This window comes from Aotus nancymaae, unplaced genomic scaffold, assembly GCF_030222135.1.
Source record: "Aotus nancymaae isolate 86718 unplaced genomic scaffold, 86718_ANA_hifiasm-v0.15.2.pri h1tg000004l, whole genome shotgun sequence".
Lineage (NCBI taxonomy): Eukaryota > Metazoa > Chordata > Mammalia > Primates > Aotidae > Aotus > Aotus nancymaae.
This window is the reverse complement of record NW_026988415.1, coordinates 49,750,299-49,770,621: the sequence shown is the minus strand read 5'-3', so window position 1 is coordinate 49,770,621 and position 20,323 is coordinate 49,750,299. Positions and strand designations below refer to the sequence as shown.

Sequence of the window (20,323 nt, the reverse complement as noted above, 5' to 3'; positions counted from 1 at the left end):
CCACTAAATCAAGATACTTGGATACCAGCTCAGAAATCCAATCCAAAGCCCTCACCTCTAATGTTCTTCATTGCCATTTAAAATCTAACCAAACACAGGCCAATTCATTTGAGTTTATCTTCTTTTAAATGCAGCCCTCTAAGTTTTGGAAACAGATTATGATGACTCCTTGATTTTGTAATCCTGTGAGCACACTACTATGTGCTTTGAAGATTGTCCTTCAAGTAGCAAGTCAGTGCTTTTTCCCACTTCTAAGATATCAGCTACCTGGTCTCCTTATCTGTCTGTATATTACAGTGATGCATATACAGATTGACTACTTAAGTAGAAAGAAAACTTAATGAAGACAATATTTGTCTCTGTCTTATGAGGTGCCCTCTTCTAAAATGATAACCTCAATTTTTCCAAATGGTCATACATCTTCTAGATTTATATTAATGTGGAGATGCTTTATATCTTTCTTGTTCTCAGTAGCCTACATTAAGAAATTGAAATGGGAGAAAATACTAAATTTTTGGTAAGTTAATTACAGCAGAGGGAAAAATATATGATCACATCAGGCATAGGAATTAACAAAGTTTATAGATGTACTTTTAAAAATTGCTGTAGTTATAAAAGCTATGGGTCTCAAAATATCTTTTTGAAAACTTCAGCTCTGAGTAAGAGAAACTAACTCGCACCTTTATTCTCCTCCTTGTCTCTTATATAGAGGTCCCTTGAGCTTATTTAAATATTTTCTTCTAAGTTGAAATGTTCATTAATTTGATTAGTATTCCTTGTCAATACTGACTGCTTTGGAGACTCATGGGATTTTTTTTTCTATTATTCTTATGTATGTTAAAATTTTCTATCCCCTATTACACACACACACACCTGCCCTTACCTGTGATCATTAATATTGTGAAGCCTATGCTGCTATCTCTGATTTTAACTTATATGTTACAGTTATGTCTGCCTCCTAGATATCAAGATAACACACTGTCAAGTGTGTATGTGTGTGTGTGTGCGCGCGCGTGCGCATGCATGTATATAACATACTTGCCTTGAGTACTAGCAATGCCTCGCTATTATACTCCCCTATGCAAACACATGACATTTTTGATATGGAAGAGATTTCAATTTTTGAAAATTTTGTATTAGGGAAAGGACCAAGGAAAATAAAATAAGAGCCAGACCAAGCCAAAAAGGGTATATGTGCACATGGGTGTTAAGTAAGAGACACAGGGAGATAGACAGAGACAGAGAGACTGAGACACAGAATGAGAGAGAAAGAGAATGAAAGAGGAAGAAGGATTGGGGTGATTTTCATAATTTGATAATCAGAGAGAAACAGGATTGAGTTAAATGTTCCTTCGTATACATCAATTGACAGACTTGTAAAGAGCATTGAAAAATGCAAACTAAGAGTTGCCAAATTATACTTCTTATCTTCGACCAATAATAAGCATCAAAAACTCAACCATATGTATTTGTGTATAGAACTATAAGGATGGGCATAATTTATTTTCTGTAGAGAACTCACATATGGCTTAGTTTATTGACTCATTAAATACAGATACATTTTCAGGAAATTAAAAAAATGAATACATCTGCATTTTCTTTCATTTTATCTTTATACAGTAATACAAAAAACGCAATTAAATTGATACTATGTCACAGCTATACTTGTTGAGATCATTGTGACTAAACAATAACAGATACAGTTAACGGTTGAATAGTATAGCTGGCAGAGATGAATAATTTCTAGTTTACAAAAATACAGTTTTTTGGTTCTTGATGAATACCCCATATATCAGGAGCAGCAATAAACATTTTCAGCACTGGAGCAGACAAAAAATGATGATTTATGGAACTAGCTGTAGGTCTGTCTTAGTTCACCATGAAGACTGTTTCCACAGAGGATTTAAATGAACCCAGCTGGCTTAGTATTCTGTGAATTGCTATAGTCATTTTCTGAGTATAATCTTATGACTGATCTTGTCATTCTCACAGTAGGGGAAAGTTGACAACATGAACAGCATTTAGTGAATATAATTAGTAACTCTGAAAACAAAGGCTTTTTTTTCCATAACAGCTCTCTTCGAAGGAGATTTTGACCCTGTATGAGACTGTTGTTCCAAAAACATGGCTACTGTGGCTAAGTTTGACCAGTCATCTTACAAATGGACTTTCCTGTCAAAGGAATTTTCCTAATGAAGGCATTGCACAACCTTAACAAGGAGAGCTCATGACCATGAAAGGAAGTTTATAAAGTAGCAGTTGATACTAAAATAAAGCTCTGTGATAATTTTAGAGAATCTAAAAATTATTTATGTACATTTAACGACTTTTTAGTGAGTACTTGTGCAGCAAGTTGGCCACATTTATTGAGCCTTTACTCTCTGTGGAACCTTGTGCTAGATACTTTGCAGGGATAAAGAGAAATAAAACATACATCTCCAGTCCTTGAGGAGCTTATAAGCTAGATACCAGATATAGAACATTGTAATGCTAAAGCAAGAGACAGGGAGAAGTGTGTGTGGGGACGGGCAAATGGATTTTATGTAATAGCACACATGAAAAATAAATTATGTTGCTCATAAACACTGGCTAACTAACTACAAGTAAGTACATACTCTGTTAGATGATATCCATACTGTAAAGCTGCTCCACTTCTTTGGAAAGGAAGGAAAAAATAATTCCAGCCCCATTTCCAACATGTACTTTTCTTCTCTTCGCCACACAATGTCCGGTTTTGCTTTTCCTGCCTTCCTTCATGGGGACAAGCACAAAGCCTTGCCATTCATTATTTCTTAACCTTTATTCTTTTTTTGAATTTTAAATCTGAATTTTCAGAATGCTCTCTTCCCTTTTATGCTACAAAAAGAGTATCTTTAAAACTGATTCTCAAGTTCCTACCATCTTTCTATATGTAGTTAAATATTAGTATTTTAAATTTTTTGGATAAAATCAATATCTGTTCAAAAGCAATAGTAGAATGGTACTACTTATAACCATTGTATGTCTGCACCCCTCCCAATTCACTAATGAGGCACAAAAGTCAAATAATAATTTCCTTTTTGCCAGAGGATATCATGAGATTGTCCAGATAAATAAGAATGAAAACACTTGTTATTTAATGTTCAGTATCAGGGATCACTCCAGGATGCGAGTAATCTACTATGAGGAAATACAAGCTATTCAGAGGCTATTTAGAGAAAGGATCTCAATATTCAGATTTAAGCAACTGGATAGATACACATATTAAAACTTGACTTAGAAATCTGTGCTGAAGGCCAGGCGTGGTGGCTCACGCCTGTAATCCAAGCACTTTGGAGGCCAAGGCGGGCGGATCACCTGAAGTTGGGAGTTCAAGAAATCTGTGCTCAGTGAAGTGGCAAAGTATCGTAAGTTATATTCAAAGACTTGGGGAGAGATGCACATGCTTGATTCCAAGGAGTTTTTATCCATCACAGCCTGACCCATTCAGATCACTTTATACTTCCAAATTTCAGCTTTCATAAAGTATACAAGAAAGGCCAGGGTACTCACTGATTTCTTAAGGCATCTTATTAGGACTTTGTTTGTTGTATTGTTATTTTATTAGAATTAAAATATATTCATGGTCAAGAGAGACTTGAACCTAACCTATAGTTTCTTGTAGTAACTTTACTGAGGTTTTTAACTGACATACAATAAAATTTACTCATTTTAGGCCAGGTGCGGTGGCTCACTCCTGTAATCCCAGCACTTTGGGAGACTGAGGTGGGCAGATCACTTGAGCTCAGGAGTTCGAGACTAGCCTAGACAACCTAGTGAAATCCTGTCTCTGCCAAAACTAGAAAAGATTAGCAGGGTGTGGTGGTGCGCACTTCTGGTCCCAGCTACTCAAGAAGCTGAGGTCGGAGGATTGCTTGAGCTTGGGAAGAAGAGTTGCAGTGAGCCAAGATTGCGCCACTACACTCCAGCCTCGGAGACAGAGTGAGACTGTTAGAGGAAAGGAGTCCTGATCCAGACCCCAAGAGAGGGTTATTGGATCTCGCATAAGAAAGAATTTGGGGTGAGTCCACAGTACAAAGTGAAAGCAAGTTTATTAAGAAAGTAATGGAATAAAGAATGGCTACTCCATAGACAGAGCAACCGTGAGGTCTGCTGGTTGCCTATTTTTATGCTTATTTCTTGATGATATGCTAAACAAGGGATGGATTATTCGTGCCTTCCCTTTTTAGACCTTATAGGGTAACTTCCTGACATTGCCATGGCATTTGTAAATCGTTATGATGCTGGTGGAAGTGTAGCAGTAAGGACAACCAAAAGTCACTCTCATCACCATTTTGGTTTTAGTGGGTTTTGTCTGGCTCCTTTACTGCAAGCTGTTTTATCAGCAGTGTCCTTATGACCTGTATTTTGTGCTGATGACCTATCTCATCCTGTGGTTTAGAATGCCTCAACCATGTGGGAATGCAACCCAGTGGGTTTCAGCCTCATTCTACCCAGCTCCTATTAAAGATGGAGTTGCTGTGGTTCACATGCCTCTAATAAGACCCCATCTGAAAAAAATTTTACTCTCTTTAGGCATACAGTTAGAAGAATTTTGTTATTTGTATACAGCTTTGGAAACTCCATTGCAATCAACCAATGTAGTTTCCTCATGCCCCTGTGTAATGGATCCCTACTCCTAGCTCTAGACAACTGCTGATTTGTTTTAAATCACCCTGGTTTTGCCTTCTTCTAGAATTTCATATGAATGGAATCATACGGTAATAGCGTCTTTGTGTTACTTTATGTTTTTATTGACATTTTTCACTTAGTGTAAAGTTGTGGCATGTATTGGTAGTTCATTGTTATTTTGGGGTAGTTATTCCATTGTATGGCTGTGCCACATTTTGTTTATCTATTCATCAGCTGATGGACACTTGGGTTGTTTCTAAATTTTAGCTATTATAAATGTTGCTACCATCATTTATGTATATGACATAAATTCATTTATCTTGGGTAAATACCTAGGAGTGGAAATCCTGCATCATATGGAAAGTGTAGTTTTAAGAGATACTGTTTTCCGAAGGGTCTATACCATTTTTCATTCATACTTAGGATTAAATTAAATTAAACTACAATGATTGATTTCATATTTGGAATCTATGAATATATATAAAAAGATATTTCATATTCATGAGACTGGCAAAAATGTTAAATTCTGTTAATATAAAGTAGAGGTAAGAATAAGGGACAAAGGGAACTACTGGTGAGAGTGTAACTCGTTCAATTCCTTTTGGAAAACAATTTGGTACTATTAAGAAATGTTAAAGAAACCGTACGAAGAAATGCCCCTTCTAGTATATAATCTAGATAAACTCTTAGGTAAGGATCCTGGAGACATATACAAGAATGATCACATAATCAAAGGACACTATCAACAGAGTGAAAAAAAAGGCAACCCACAGAATGGGAGAATATATTTGTAAGTAATATATTTGATAAATGATTCATATCCAGAATATATAAAGAACTCCCACAATTCAACAACAAACAACTCAGTTCAAAAATGGGTAAAAAAATTGAATAAATATTTCTCCACAGAAGATATATAGGTGGTCCATAAACACAGGAAAAGATGCTTATCACCACTAATCATTAGGAAATTACAAATCAAAACCACAATGAAACTCCACTTCAAACATACTGTGATGGCTACTATCAAGAAAATAGAAAACAACAAGTGTTGGCAAGAATGTGGAGAAATTTGAACCGTTATGCATTGCTGGTGGAAATATAAAATGGTGCAACCATTGTAGGAAATAGCATAGTGGTTACTACAAAACTTAAATGGAATTACCATATGATCCAGCAATTCCACTTCTAGGCATATACATAAAAGAATTGGAAGCAGGGACTCACAGATGATTGTATACCAAATTCATAGCAGCATTATTCATAGTAGCCAAAACATGGAAACACCCCAAATGTCCATTGAGGGATGAATGGATAAACAAAGTGTGGCATATATACAATGGAATACTATTCAGCCTTTAAAAAGAATGAAACTCTGGTATATGTTATAATATGAATGAACCTTGGTTAAATTATGCTAAGTGAAATAAGCCATACACAGAAAGACACATACTATATGATTCCACTTATATGAGGTACCTAGAATACTCAAATTTGTAGAAACAAAAAGTCCTTGTTTACCAAGGGCTGGGGGATAAGGGAGATGGGGAGTTAATGTGTAATGGGTAATAGTTTCAGTATAGGATGATTAAAAATTTCTGAAGATGAATAGTAGTGATGGTTGCACAACAGTGTGAATACACTTTACCCCACTGAACTGTGTGCTTAAAAATGTTTAAGGCCAAGCATGGTATCCCACACCTATAATCCCAGTGCTTTAGGAGCCTGTGGCAGGATTGCTTGAAGCCAGGAGTTCAATAGCAGCTTGGATAATACAGCCTGTAATCTTGGCAGTTTGAGAGGCCAAGGCAGATGAATCACTTGAGCCCAGGATTTTGAGACTAGCGAGGGCAACATGGCAAAACCCCCTCTCTACAAAAAAATACAAAAATTAGCAGGGTATGATAGCAGGTACCTGTAGTCACAGCTACTTGGGAGACTGAGGTAGGAGGATTACCTGAGCCTGGAAGTTGAGACTGTGGTGAGCCATGATCATGCCACTGCACTCCAGCCTAGGTGACAGTGAAATGCTGTCACACACACAAAGAAGTGTTTACAGCAGCATTATCTGTAATTATATCCAAAACAGTGATTCCCCCACAAAAAATGGAAACCAGATACTGTTCAATGAGAGAATATGCCTAAAATTAATCATATTTATATGGTCAACTAATATACAGCATAGATGAATATAGCTAGAAACATCAATATGGTTAAATACCTCACTCTTAAACAGCTGCTCCTCAATGCTGAATTCTAATTATGCTTTTGTAATATTCCATGTCTTAGACCTTCAAAGTTGTTCATAAATAGCTAAAATTACTAATGTTAAGTGCCATTTAATGCCATTTATTAAAGGTTAAAACCTTTAAATGCCATTTATTATTTATTTACAGTGTATATACACAGCAAATGAGTCCTATGCACTCTTTTGGTGGTATGACAATCTGAAGCTATATACAGAAAAAACAATTATTCCATTTACTCTCAAACCTCATATGTATAAAACAATTTGTTAAGTAAAATTCTCATGACAATAAAAGTTAAAAGTTTTAGTTACATGCTTAAACCGTGTCTGAGAAGAAACCATCTAACAGCAACATTCATACTTGTAAACTATTTCTATACCAATTTAAATAATTTGATTTGTATTAAAACTATTCTCAGAAGGATTTTTATTTGGTAAGCCAACTAAAGACAGGATGATTAAAAGCATGTGAAAGTATCAGAACAGCTTTTCTTTGTATAGACATATTTCATTAATTCATTCTGGCCTTTCCTAAAACCAATGAGTACAAATGATAGTTGATTTGTCACTGGTCCTGGCAATGCAGGCTAATGCACATGCAGGTCATTCTCCTTGGATAAGTGGGGCTAAAAGGGAAGATGCTGAGAAGGGGAGCAGGAAGGGCAGGAAACAGAATTTGTCTTGTCTAAGAAACTAACTGCACAAATGCCCCGCTGGGCCGGAAGGTGGCAATTGAGATGAATCCTTATTCCATTTAATGTTGTCATAGTTTCAAGTTTAAGCTCTCCTTTCACAGATTGCTACCATAAATTGAGCTAACAAGTGTAAAACTTTTAAATTGCTTGACTATACAATTGATATTATCTGTTTCCTTTTTGTTGGAAATACCATTATAATACCAAGCTAAAGAGTATAAAAAAGGGACGATCAGGCCTACATAAAGAATGAACACCTCTTTCCACCATAAATTACATTTGGCTGAATTAGTGTCAGCCCTAGTCATGTAGTGCCCAGAAAAGCATTTTTGGTGACAGATTTAGAAATAAAGCTGGGAAAACATGTATTAAACCTGTCCAGTCATAGCTACAGAACTAATGTCTTTATGGTAATTGCAATCCTTAAAAATACATTATCTTTTTCAATGTTACTGCAGTGTGTGGTAGTATTGAAGAAAGCAATAATTTGTAAACAACCCTTGGCAGAGAGCAAAGAACTTAATTTTGTTTAAATCAAGGAGACTAACATTAGAATTCATGTGCTGTATCAAGACTGGCAAGCAGTAGTAGCTGTTTTGATATATGCACTGGAGCATTCATGATTGCTTAAATATTAACTGTTCCATGAATATACAAATATAATAGGGGAAAAGGAAGCCATGATTAAGGAAAATTTTCACTAAAAGAAATAAAGTTGAATTATATGACCTTATAGGTAGTTTAGATGGTTTTATTCCATTGACTCAACCAGATCTCTTCACTGAGTTTCAGTATTTCTTTTCAAGGACAATTATATATGTGTATTGTGTGATACTGCTATGTGTTAGGAATGTTTCCTTGACACAGAAGGATTAGGCTTTTTTTTTTTTCTGAGGACGGGACCTGTTGATAAGTTTGCTGAACTTCATGTGGCCATTCGTGTAAATCCCAAAGGAAAAGGGAGAGATTCAAAAGGGCTTCCTTCAGATACAGTCTATAGATTTGAACTTTTGTTTCACATTTAAGTTTTAATACACTTTGAAGACAGTGTTCCTTAAATGTGTGCAGAAACATTTCCTTTAGTGATATCTGTGCTGCTTTACTACTTAATTTCTTATACTCTTTATGCAATAATCAATTTTTGCCTATGATCAATATACACTCTACAGAAATTCATGCACGAAAAGCAGGTGCTCCTCCCACACATTCTTGCATGTTTCCAGAAGAAAACCATTTTTTTTTCCTTTTTTTTGGGGTAGGGGTTGGAGTTTGGCTCATGTTGCCTAGGTTGGAGTGCAGTGGCACAATCTCGGCTTACTGGAACCTCCACCTCCCGGGTTCAAGTGATTCTCCTGCCTCGGCTCCCAAATAGCCGGGATTACAGGCATATGCCAACGTGCTCAGCTAATTTTGTGTTTTTAGTAGAGACAAGGTTTCTCTATGTTGGCCAGGCTGGTCTCAAACTCCTGACCTCAGGTGATCCACCTACCTTGGCCTCCCAAAGTGCTGAGATTACAGGTGTGAGCCACCTCACCTAGCGAAGGGAACTGTTTTCTGTGCCTTGCCCGGCCGAGAGAACTGTTTTCTGTGCAACTGAGGTTAAGAATTGTTTTGGGTCAGGGAGCTAAGGTCTGCTGCTTTGTTCCTGTATAATGTATGGTAACACATGAACCTAGCCCCATTCTCTCTCTTGGTCTTCAACCTGAAATAAGTATGATGACAAAGGAAATGTGGTATCAGCATATGCCAGTGCCATGGAGCAGGAATGAAGCTACCTCCCTTGGCTCTCTTCTTTACATAATACCCACCATAGTCTGATTTCATACATGTAAACTCTGTTTGGCATAGGGGTCAAGGTATTAGGTTATTTAGAACCCATGCATATTAGTCCTGAAATTCAGACAGTTGAAATACATTAGCAATACAAGAACTTTTATGGCAAACACTGAAACCTGATATCTGCAACTTACAATTTCAGATTTGGATTCAAACTTCCTGACTAAATATCTAAGCAACAATGCAGATTTGCTTGAAGAGGAGTTGGAAGACATCAATGATCTGCTAGGTTATCTAGTCCATCACTCTGATGATATATAGTAGATAAGACATACTATAGCAGCATTTAAGTATTTTTTTAATACAGTTTTAGGTGAAGGATGAAGTACAGTTTAGAACACTGAAGAGCAATGTATCTGGAATCTTCACAGCATGGAGCATACTGTCTGTCTTATCTACTTTTGGATAAGTAGCTGATAGGTTATGATACCAATCAGTCTCATTTTTATGTGAATTAATCAAGAACATTCAGAGCAATTCTGTCCTTCAGATGCCACAGATTGCTAGATAACTCCTCGCTTATTTTAAATTTATACTAAGCATTGAAAACATGTTGATACTTCAACTTTTTATATGTAAAAGCAGTTGTGAGAAGACCTAGGCAAGCTGTAGACAATTACCAAGCATCATCTTGCCTAGAAATTTCTTTGAAAGTAGCCTAATGTCTCCCTAGTGGCATGCATCAGAATCACCTAGAGGTGATATCAGAATTTTTCCCCTAGTATTCTCAAGCTCAAATTGCTGGACCACACCCTCAGAGTTTCTAATTCAGTTGATTTGGAATTGAGCCCCCAAATTTGCATTTCTAACAAGTTCCCAGGTGATGCTGATATCGCTGGTCCAGGGACCAGGGTTTGAGAACCAGCGAAGCAGCAAATGCTCATGAATTCTTGATTTTTCATTTTTATTTCTTCCATTGCTTGACCCCTTCAGGCATAATTATGTTGAACTTATTTGGGACAATAATTAGAATAACTTTTGTCACTAACCTGACTATTTTCCAGCTGCCAGCTCTGCTGCATCCTGTATTATCTGGTTATTATCCACAGTCAATATTTGGAATAAATTATTTTTTCACATTACCTCTTCTTTCTGACTATCCATATTTCTTTTAAGTTTACATCCTTTGCACTATATTCACACATGCTTGAAGGTCACCAAAGATTAACATCAAATCAGCCCTAATTATTTTGGCCTGTCTAAAGAATTTATTCATTAAACGTTTACTGGACAAAATTGATATAGTTCTCATTTTTAAGCAGTTCACAATCTGGTGAGACTGGTTGTGTACACAGAATTATGTATTGTGGAATAAGTGCTATAACTAGAACATATATAAATCACTATAGGAGAACAAAGACAGAATTTAGTAGTTTTTTGGGTTTTTGTTTTTTTTTTTGAGACAGAGTTCTGCTCTGTTGCCCAGGCTAGAGTGCAGTGGCACAGTCTCAGCTCACTGCAACTTCCACCTCCTGGGTTCAAGCAATTCTCCTGCCTCAGCCTTCTGAGTAGCTGGGATTACAGGTATGTGCCACCATGCCTGGCTAATTTTTTTTTTAACCCCCGACCCCTCCTTTTTTTTTTTTTGTAGAGACAGGATTTCACCATATTGACCAGGCTGGTCTTGAACTCCTGACCTCAGGTGATCCACCTACCTTGACCTCCCAGAGTGCTGGGATTACAGGCATGAACTGCCACGCACAGCCTAGAATTTATTAATTCTATTCGGGAAAGTTGGGAAAGGCTTATTACTAGTAACTACCACTCTCCCTGAAAGATCGTTCCTTTTCATACACATACCATCTTCATTACCCATGACAATTCAATCCAGTAAGAATATCTTAAATTCCAAGTGTGCATAAGTTGCCATGCTTTGATCTGGCACCAATACCTATTAAGTGTGGGAACTAGATCAAACAACTTATGAGTTCTATCTTATCTATAAAAATGGCATATTCATAACTAACTCACTGAATTGATTTTAGAATTTTAAAAAAAGCAATGCATATAAAGCACTTATGAAAATGCCTGGGTTATAGTATAGGCACGTGATAGATAGGCAACAAATGTTGGTTCCCCTCTCCCTTAAAAGAGGAGTAGGATATTATCACCTGATGAAGGAAGAAGAGTATAACATAAGTAAATGGGTGGAAATCTTCACCCATTCGTGCAGTCAACAAATACATATAGAGTGCCTATTGTGTGCTACCCACTTTTCTAGATGCTGAGTGTATATAAAAGTGAACAAAGCAGACAAAAAAGCTCTGTACTTGTGTCCAGCATAGCTGAAGTGAGTGTGGGAACGTGAGAGAGGATAATAGCTAGAGATAAGATCACAGCAGAGTAGGAGCCAGATTAACAGCGGGATTTTTAGTTTATACTGATGAGAAGCTAAGGTATGCTCTCATCACTTCTTATCTGGATGATGATGGTGCCCATGATAGTACACTATCTTGTTCAATTCTAAAACATGTCTATGAACATAGGTGCTTATCCAATGCTCATTTTATAGATAAGAAACCTGAGATACGGAGTATTCATGTAACTTGCCCAAGGTCATACAAGTAGTAAATGGGAGGGTCAAGGTTCAGACCTGGTTTTGTCTGAATCCAAAGTCTATGCTTAATAATTATTCTGATTAGAAATTTGAACTTTATTACATGAGTCATAGAGAACCATTTACTTTTTTTTAAGGAAGGGAGTGACATGATCATATATATGTTTAAGAACCATAATTAGGCTAAATCACATAGGATAAAATGAAGCAAAGAGAACGTAATGGTTATGACCATCTTCTTATAGTGTATCTTCACGTAGCTAACACCTCTGTTTAAAATTTGAACTGCCATCCTTTTCCTAAAGCCAGTTCACTCTAGAGTTATCTCCCTTATTCTGAACATGATACACCATTCTTTTAATCATTGGGACTTAAAACTTTTGGAGACTTTGATTTTTTCCTTTCATCCTAATATTCACTGAGTAAATCCAATTTTTCCTTACAGACTCTCTTGAATTTGCCCTTTCCTGTCTTTTCTACACATTCCTCCTAGTTATCATTTTATCAGTCCTTGACATTTGCCACCAAATTATTCTATGTCTTTTCTTTTCTATATAATTTTGTGTTTTCTACTAAATTCTAAGCTTAAGGCCTCAAAAGTACCATGCATCATTTATCTCTTATCCCTAGTGTTCTGCACAGTCCTCAGCTCACAGTGGATTAATGAATGTACTTCTCCATTCATATTTGCTTTGTTCCTAACCTGCCTCCCCTAAAAAATGTACGGTGCTCCATTTCCTGAGTGACAAATTATATCTTTATTTTGGCATTCACTTGCACCTAACTCTAGCAAATATGTGTCCTGGAAAAGTCTGGCCTTTGTAGTCAACCTCTGTGTATGTGGTGGGATCATATATGCACACAGGTACACATACATATATATAAATAAATGTAGAATGAATTTTAGGAATATTGCTCTGTAGCCCACACAAGTTGGAGTTTATGTAGAGAAGAATCTTGATTCTGAAACGTTTATCGTATTGACCATCTAGTATTTTCTAGCATCCTCGTAGGCACCGCGTATTCAAAAATGTTGCCAAAGTAAGGTCTCCAGCCTTGTAAGAGCTCATGTTGAGTGTGAGAAACTACTGTGTTGAAATGTTCAGAGTGAATGAAAGTGGCCAAAAAAAAGTTATTAATTGCTTCTAAGATAGAGAAGTCTTCAGAAGTGAGGTGGAATTAGTCTTGAGATATGAGTAGGTATTTACTTGGAAGATAGAAAGAACATAAAGAAGGGGGGTCTAGACAGAGAGAACAGTTGGTGCAAAAGCACAGTGGTAGGAAACTGCATGGTACGTTTAAGCAGGTGTAATCAGACAGACAGCAGCAGGAGGCAGGTTAGGAAGGTAGACAAGGGTCAGTTCAAGAAGGATCTTGTATGCAAAATCAAGAACTTTTCTTTTCCAGTAGATAACAGGAGCCTTTGCAATGGGTGTTTTGAACGGATTCTAATTACCATTGAAAAATTAAACATTTGAAGAATAACATCTATGTGGATAGGTTAAATTAACTGCAATTGTTTATTTCAAAAACAGGATGGGAATGAGAAGGGAACTTTCACTCTGTGAGAGGTTGTTATGTACAGGATAGTGACCAGTTATTTTCAGTTCCCACTGAGGACGAAGCAAGAAGAAATAAGCTTACATCTCAGCAGAAGGGAAAATTACCTACAGAAGGGGTCCTTCACAGAAAGATTGAATGTGACTGACATAGATCATTAAATTGTTGTCTGAGGCTCTCTGGCTGTATGCTGGTTTCTGTGTACTCAAACAGCCCAATTTCAAAGATATGGGAAGACTGGAGATTTTCAAGCATGAATGAGGATATTTGGAATAAATAAATTTCTTATGTGTCAATTAGTTATTGAGAAATTTTGCTATATACCAAAGAAAATTTTGGAGATACACTTGAACATATAAAATATATTTAATATATTTTATAATGTAGCATTCATGTTTGTTAGGAAAAAGAAATGACCAGCAGTAGCTATAGAAATAGGTGTCCTATTAAAGGTACTTTGTATTCATGTACCATTTTAGAAAGTTACTGAAGATTAGGTAGATAGAATTAATTTAAATTCAGTTATTAATCTTTATGTGTAACATTTATTGGTCGGATGATTACAATTAAAATTGCTGTATGTGGTTTATTAACTGATGGCACCTGATCAGTTAATACAGTGACTCACTGTCTTATTTTCATTATCATCCGGTGATAACTGAGCTTATTAAAATAATATAAAACTTTTTTTTAGCTTTTTCAAATATTTCCTGTTTCTAGAACTGCTGTTTGTGTTTTTAGTGTTTGAAAATATATAAAAGAAGATTGTAGAGTGGCCATTTTGTTCATCCTTTTGCATCTTATAAAAATAAGTCATATATCTGTCTCTCCCTGCCTGTCACGGCTAGCTAGAGGAAGAGAGGAAAAACACATACAGGGATGCAAAAAGGCACTTTGCTTCTGGCTAGAGCAGACCTTGAAATGCATACAGTGCAACCATCACTAAGACTTAGGCAGTCTAGGCAACTATTAACTGGATATTTCATGTTAATGTAAAATTTTAACATAATTTCATGTTAAACAGCTATCAAATGGAAATCAGTTATATTTCTTAATAAACTAACTCAAACACTTTGGAACTGACTTGTACATACTCAGATTAGATTACTCTTGTTCTACCCTAAGAGATGTATATATCCAACTAGTACACTCAGAGGAGCAAATTATTGGATAAATGTCTTTAACCAGTAGAATTGATGACAATGAATGTTCTTAGTTGCCTTCTGTGCTGACATTGAACAACATGATCGGGCCTGAGAGAGATGCAATGGCTAATGTGTGAATGGTGTAGGCTTGGTAAGAGAGACCGAAGGCACGGTAATACAAAGTAAATACGCTTCAATACGTAAAAATTATTTTCCATTATATTTTAATACTGTATATATTTTTAAAATAATCAGTCTAAGGTCTCTCACACACATAAAGGTTTAAAAGACCATCCATTTGTCATGATTTCCTGTCAGCTTGAAACATTAAAATAGTCTCTGTGTGTGAGATTTTTTTTTGTTTTTTAAAAAAGCAAATATTACAATACATTAAGCAGCTTGTCTCCCAGTCCAACTAAGGTACTTCTCAACTTGATGAGACAGCCATTTGGCCATGTTTGCCCATGCTTTAAAGAGAGTATTATGATTCTAAAATAAAATACATGCAAATAGCCGGTTGCGGTGGTGGGCACCTGTAATCCCAGCTGCTCAGGAGGCTAAGGCAGGAGAATCACCTGAATCCGGGAGGCTGAGGTTGCAGTGAACTGAGATTGTGCCATTGCACTCCAGCCTGGGCAACAGAGTGAGACTCCATCTCAAAAAATAATAAATAAAATAAATAAATAAATAAATGCATAGTCTGTCTAAAAGTCTTTATCATTTTATGGAAGATACAAATACATTTAACTGATGTTATGTTTTATCTTTTTAAAATGTAACCATTAATTCTACTAACTTTTGTAACAAATTGATAATGGACTGGATACTGAATAAATATTTATTAATAAATACAATTTTTGAAAATTAAGCACTTATAAGTATGCTTGCCAAGAACTGAAATGTTTTTTAATACATAACAATATAACACATGTGAGAAAGAAAAAAATCATCCATAAAATTGACATATGAACACAGTGCTATTTTTCTGTTTTTGTATTTCCTTTCCAGTGTTAGCCATGTGCATTTTATTGTAAATTATAATGCACTTGTACAATTTGATGTCCTAAAAAACTAGGTGAGTTTTTGTTTTTGTTTTTATTGTGTTCTTTTTTTTAAAAAAAAAAATTATTTTTGTCTCCAAAGAGTTCATAAAATACATAGGAATTTCCTTTCCTTTGGGAAGAGGTACTGCAATTTTTTCTAAGCACTTAATGTTTTCAGAATTTTAGGATTTAGGTGGTTAGTGAACTTGTAACAAAAAAGAAAATGTTAATTTCTTTTTTATTTGGCATATCCGGCATACTGTAAAAACGATGCACTTTGTAAACACATCACACAGTAATCCCAGGTAAAGACCTCTCTTTAGGAATGTGAGCCTCCCATTGATTCCTCTACAGCTGCTGTCCTTACTTAAGAACAAAAAAATCCTTCAGGTTTGTGTTGCTTTTTGTGCTTACAGCTTGTCCTTGAGTTGTGTCATTTCTATCTAATAGTAGGTAAAAGTGTTTAATGGATCAGCATGATAGTATAAAATTTTAAATATTTTTCTTATGTGGCATAAAGTAATCCCAGAAATTTTAAAAGAAATCAGTGTGACCTCTTGAACTCTTAACATTTTGCCTCCTGTGGCTGTTTGGAACCTTGAGACTAATATTTCTTCTAAGTTGTTTACATCATTGAGATGTAAATAGTTCTTAAAAACCTGTAGAACAAAACAGATCCAGTATGGGCCTGATTTATTAAATGCCATGTTTTTCTTTCTTAGTCATTAAAACAATAAGGATTAATTTAGTCTGTAATTACCTAAATATCCTGTACAGCCTTTTCATAAACTTGTTTGTGAAAAATACTCATTTATTCTAAACAGAGTAATCCTTAAAGCTAAAAAACTCCAAATCAGTATGAACATCAGTGGACAACCCATCATCTAAGGATTATAGAATTAAAACATCCAATGGAATGAGAAAACTTGATACTTTATGCTGTATTTATGCTTTGTTTCTAAGCAAATCCTTGATTTTATTTGCAGCTTAGTCTAGTATGAGAATTACATTAAAGCACTAGATTCTCTGTTGTTTTTTTTTTTTTTTGTCCTATGCTTTAAAGATTTTTACCATTCTAACTGTGGCATCTCTTTTGTTGTGTGTCTGAAAAGGAAATGCAATATGTAAGCAAATAAAATTTTTCATGTTAGGATTATGTGGTCAGATTTTTTTAAATAACCCAGGATAAGCACAACCTTGAGAATTATTTTCTGATGGTCCATGCAAGTAAAGGAGGATAAAAGGTGCTTGCTCCTTTATATTAATTTACATCAACAATGGCTAGAAATAAATATAATCTCACAAATGAATCTTTCAAGAACATATTTTTGTAACAAAGCAAAGAACAGAATGATGACAAAATAATCACAGTAACTTGGGCAATTATCAATACTTAAATGAATGTTCTTCTCTCATGAAAAGAATAGTTCATTTTGCCACAATCATTTAGACATTTTTGAAAATACCGATTAAGGCTTAATTTGGCACTTTTATTGGTCATCCTACTTGCTTTTAAAATATGGAGCTCATTTTAAAATCTGGAGCACTGCTGCTAGACCAAATTAAGAACCTACCCCAAGGTTTTAAAAAATTTTAAATGGGTTATAATAAATTCATTCATTTCACTTGTTTAAAAAAAGAATATATTTACTAAAACATTACAAAAAAATGTGTTGTTGTTTTCTTCCAGATCAGAGATACTAAATCAGCAGATCAGAAAACAACGCTTTTGCATTTTATTGCTGACATTTGTGAGGAAAAATATCGAGATATCCTAAAATTTCCTGAAGAACTGGAACATGTAGAAAGTGCAAGCAAAGGTAATTGATTTATAACTGCTTTGAGATTATTTCTTGCCTATGTGGTTTAAATGGATAGATTAAAGGATCTGTAAATATTATTCATAAAACTATTTTTGTTTATTTACTAATATAATAAAAGCAGGAAAATAGTTTCCATTAGCTTATATTTGACAGCATACTATATTTTAATAACCTATTTTGTCTTACATCATTTTTTTTACCACTACTACATTATTAAAGCTTTCATTTCTCTGATTAGATAATATGTTTCTACTTAAATCTGATAAACATTTAAGTGGATATTGTTTGCAAAGGAACCATACTATAGGGCTCTTGGTTATATGACAGTGATTGTGAGAGCTTTTGCTTGAGTATGGTTAAAATACAGTAGATGAGAAAAAATGTGTGTATATATACATACACACAGATGTGTTATAAAATAAGGATGCATGTGAGAAATGATGCAGGAAAATATAATGTCCTATAGTTGAGGTGAGGAGGAAAGTACTTTTGAATGGGTAGATAAGAGAAGGCTTCATGGAAGATGTCAAAGGTGAAATAGGAGGTCAGGGTTTTACAAACATGGAAAAGATGTTGAGAAACATACATGAAGAGATGTTGTATATGTTGTTTCCAGAGGGAAAATAACATGAGCAAGGCAAAGCGGCAGAATGTTTTAGGGCAGGTGAAGGGAATGGTTGACTCTAAGGCTGAAGCAGTAAGGCATGTATCTTTGAGACTCGGTGTCAGGCTAAGGAGTCTAGTCTTGATGTGGTAAGCAGTACAGCATCATTGAAGGGATAGAATGGGCAAGCTGTGGCTCCTGTGAGGACCAGGATGTGGGAAACAAAAATGTCTCTGAGATTTTAATTCAGGGTAATTAGCTTTGTCAGTTAGTAAGTATTACATACATTTCCAAGACGTTGAAAAGTGAAAGAAAGGAAGATGAAGGAAACATTTGCTGAAGATGAGATTATGTGTGTGAAGAAGTGCATTTTCCCTTTTAGATAAGAGAAGTACACCATAAATCTTATACTTGAAATTGCACTGAAGTGATTTCATTCTGTAACTCAGAGGACTTTTGGTAAGGACTTCGTATATGTTTCTCAAGTTTATTACGAACCATATAAACCTGTTAACTTTCCTTATAAGTTAAAAATAGTGAGTATATAAAACCCAAAATATTCTTTGAATAACATTGTGCAGTGGTCATCTCAGCCGGTCTGGTATTGTCAATCAAATCCTCACCATGTTTCTTTAATTTTATCGAGTTTGTATCATTTTATGGTCCAAGGAGAAAAATAACACAAGAAGATAAACTATGATTATATCATATTATTTATTTTCTTTCACTGTTTTCAAAATATGGTATGATATGATGGAAAATTGCACAAGTTATAACTGTAATGGCAACTTTCTGGTAATAGCTCTTCTAAAGAATTTCTCCTTTGATTTAAAAATACAGCTTTCTGACTAGAAGCATATTTACTAACATGTAGCTAATGTGGAGTAATAGCAACATTTTAAGCATTTTGTATTATAATTTGAAAATATATATATATAGCACAAAAAACACCAGTCCTTAAATTAGCTCATTTTGTTGCTACTAATACTTTTTGACTGCCTTCTACCAGAATTTTTTTCTAATTTTTCTTTGTTCAATATGTATAATCAAATTTTACGACATTTTGGAAAGAAGTATATCAATAATATGTTCATGCATAATGTTCTGTGAATTTTATATTCATAATTTTTAATTCTTATATTGGGGATAGTTTACATGAATATATATCTGATAAATATAATTTTTAGTCAAAATAATCTGGAACAACTGAAATAAAATCTGGAATGAAGCTTGTATCAGCTTTGATTTTTAAGTCTAAATACCTGTTGAGTGATATATGTGTGCGGTAGTGTCTCTGTATTTATAAATATATTACATATACTTATATGTTACATATGATACCTATATAGTATATATATGTATATAGTATATATGATACATATATAGTATATACATATATATACTATATAGGTATCATATGTAACATATAAGTATATGTAATATATTTATAAATACAGAGACACTACCATACACACATATATATACTATATATAGTATAGTATTATACTATATGTGATATACCATATATATACCATATGATACATATATAGTATACTATATAGTGTATATATATAGTATATATATATATACTGTATATATATATATACTGTATATATATATATATAGTATATATATAGTATATATATGTGTGTGGTAGTGTCTCTGTAATATATTACTATAGTATAGTATATATAGTATAATATATACTACAGTAATGTTACTATAGTAATATTACTATAGTAGTGTATATATAAATATGCTATATATAGTATTACTATAGTACTATATACTATATATATTACTATAGTAGTATATAGTATATATAGTATTACTAATAGTATTACTATACTAATATTACTATATAGTAATATTAGTATAGTAATTAGTATTAATATAGTAATTAGTAATTACTATTACTATATAGTAATATTAGTATAATATATATTACTATAATATGTATTACTATATATGTAATATATATTACTATATATTATAGTATAGTATAATATATATATTACATATATAATTATACATATATATTACATATATACTTATAGTAATATTAGAGTAATATACTATAATAATATTACTGTTACCATAGTTATATTACTATATTATTATCTTACTATAATATAGTAAGATTACTATATTATATTACTATA

At 34.2% G+C, this 20,323-nt stretch overlaps 1 protein-coding gene across 5 annotated transcripts in view; it reads left to right on the top strand.

Moving 5' to 3' along the window:
* DIAPH2 (diaphanous related formin 2) overlaps nucleotides 1–20,323 on the top strand; it is a 906,017-nt gene that overhangs the window by 448,526 nt on the left and 437,168 nt on the right. For all 5 annotated transcript variants that reach the window (XM_064362655.1, XM_064362651.1, XM_064362641.1 and 2 more), the window contains one exon: nucleotides 17,425–17,554. In XM_064362655.1, the coding sequence (XP_064218725.1) occupies nucleotides 17,425–17,554 (130 nt within the window). The remainder of the gene's footprint in view (nucleotides 1–17,424; nucleotides 17,555–20,323) is intronic.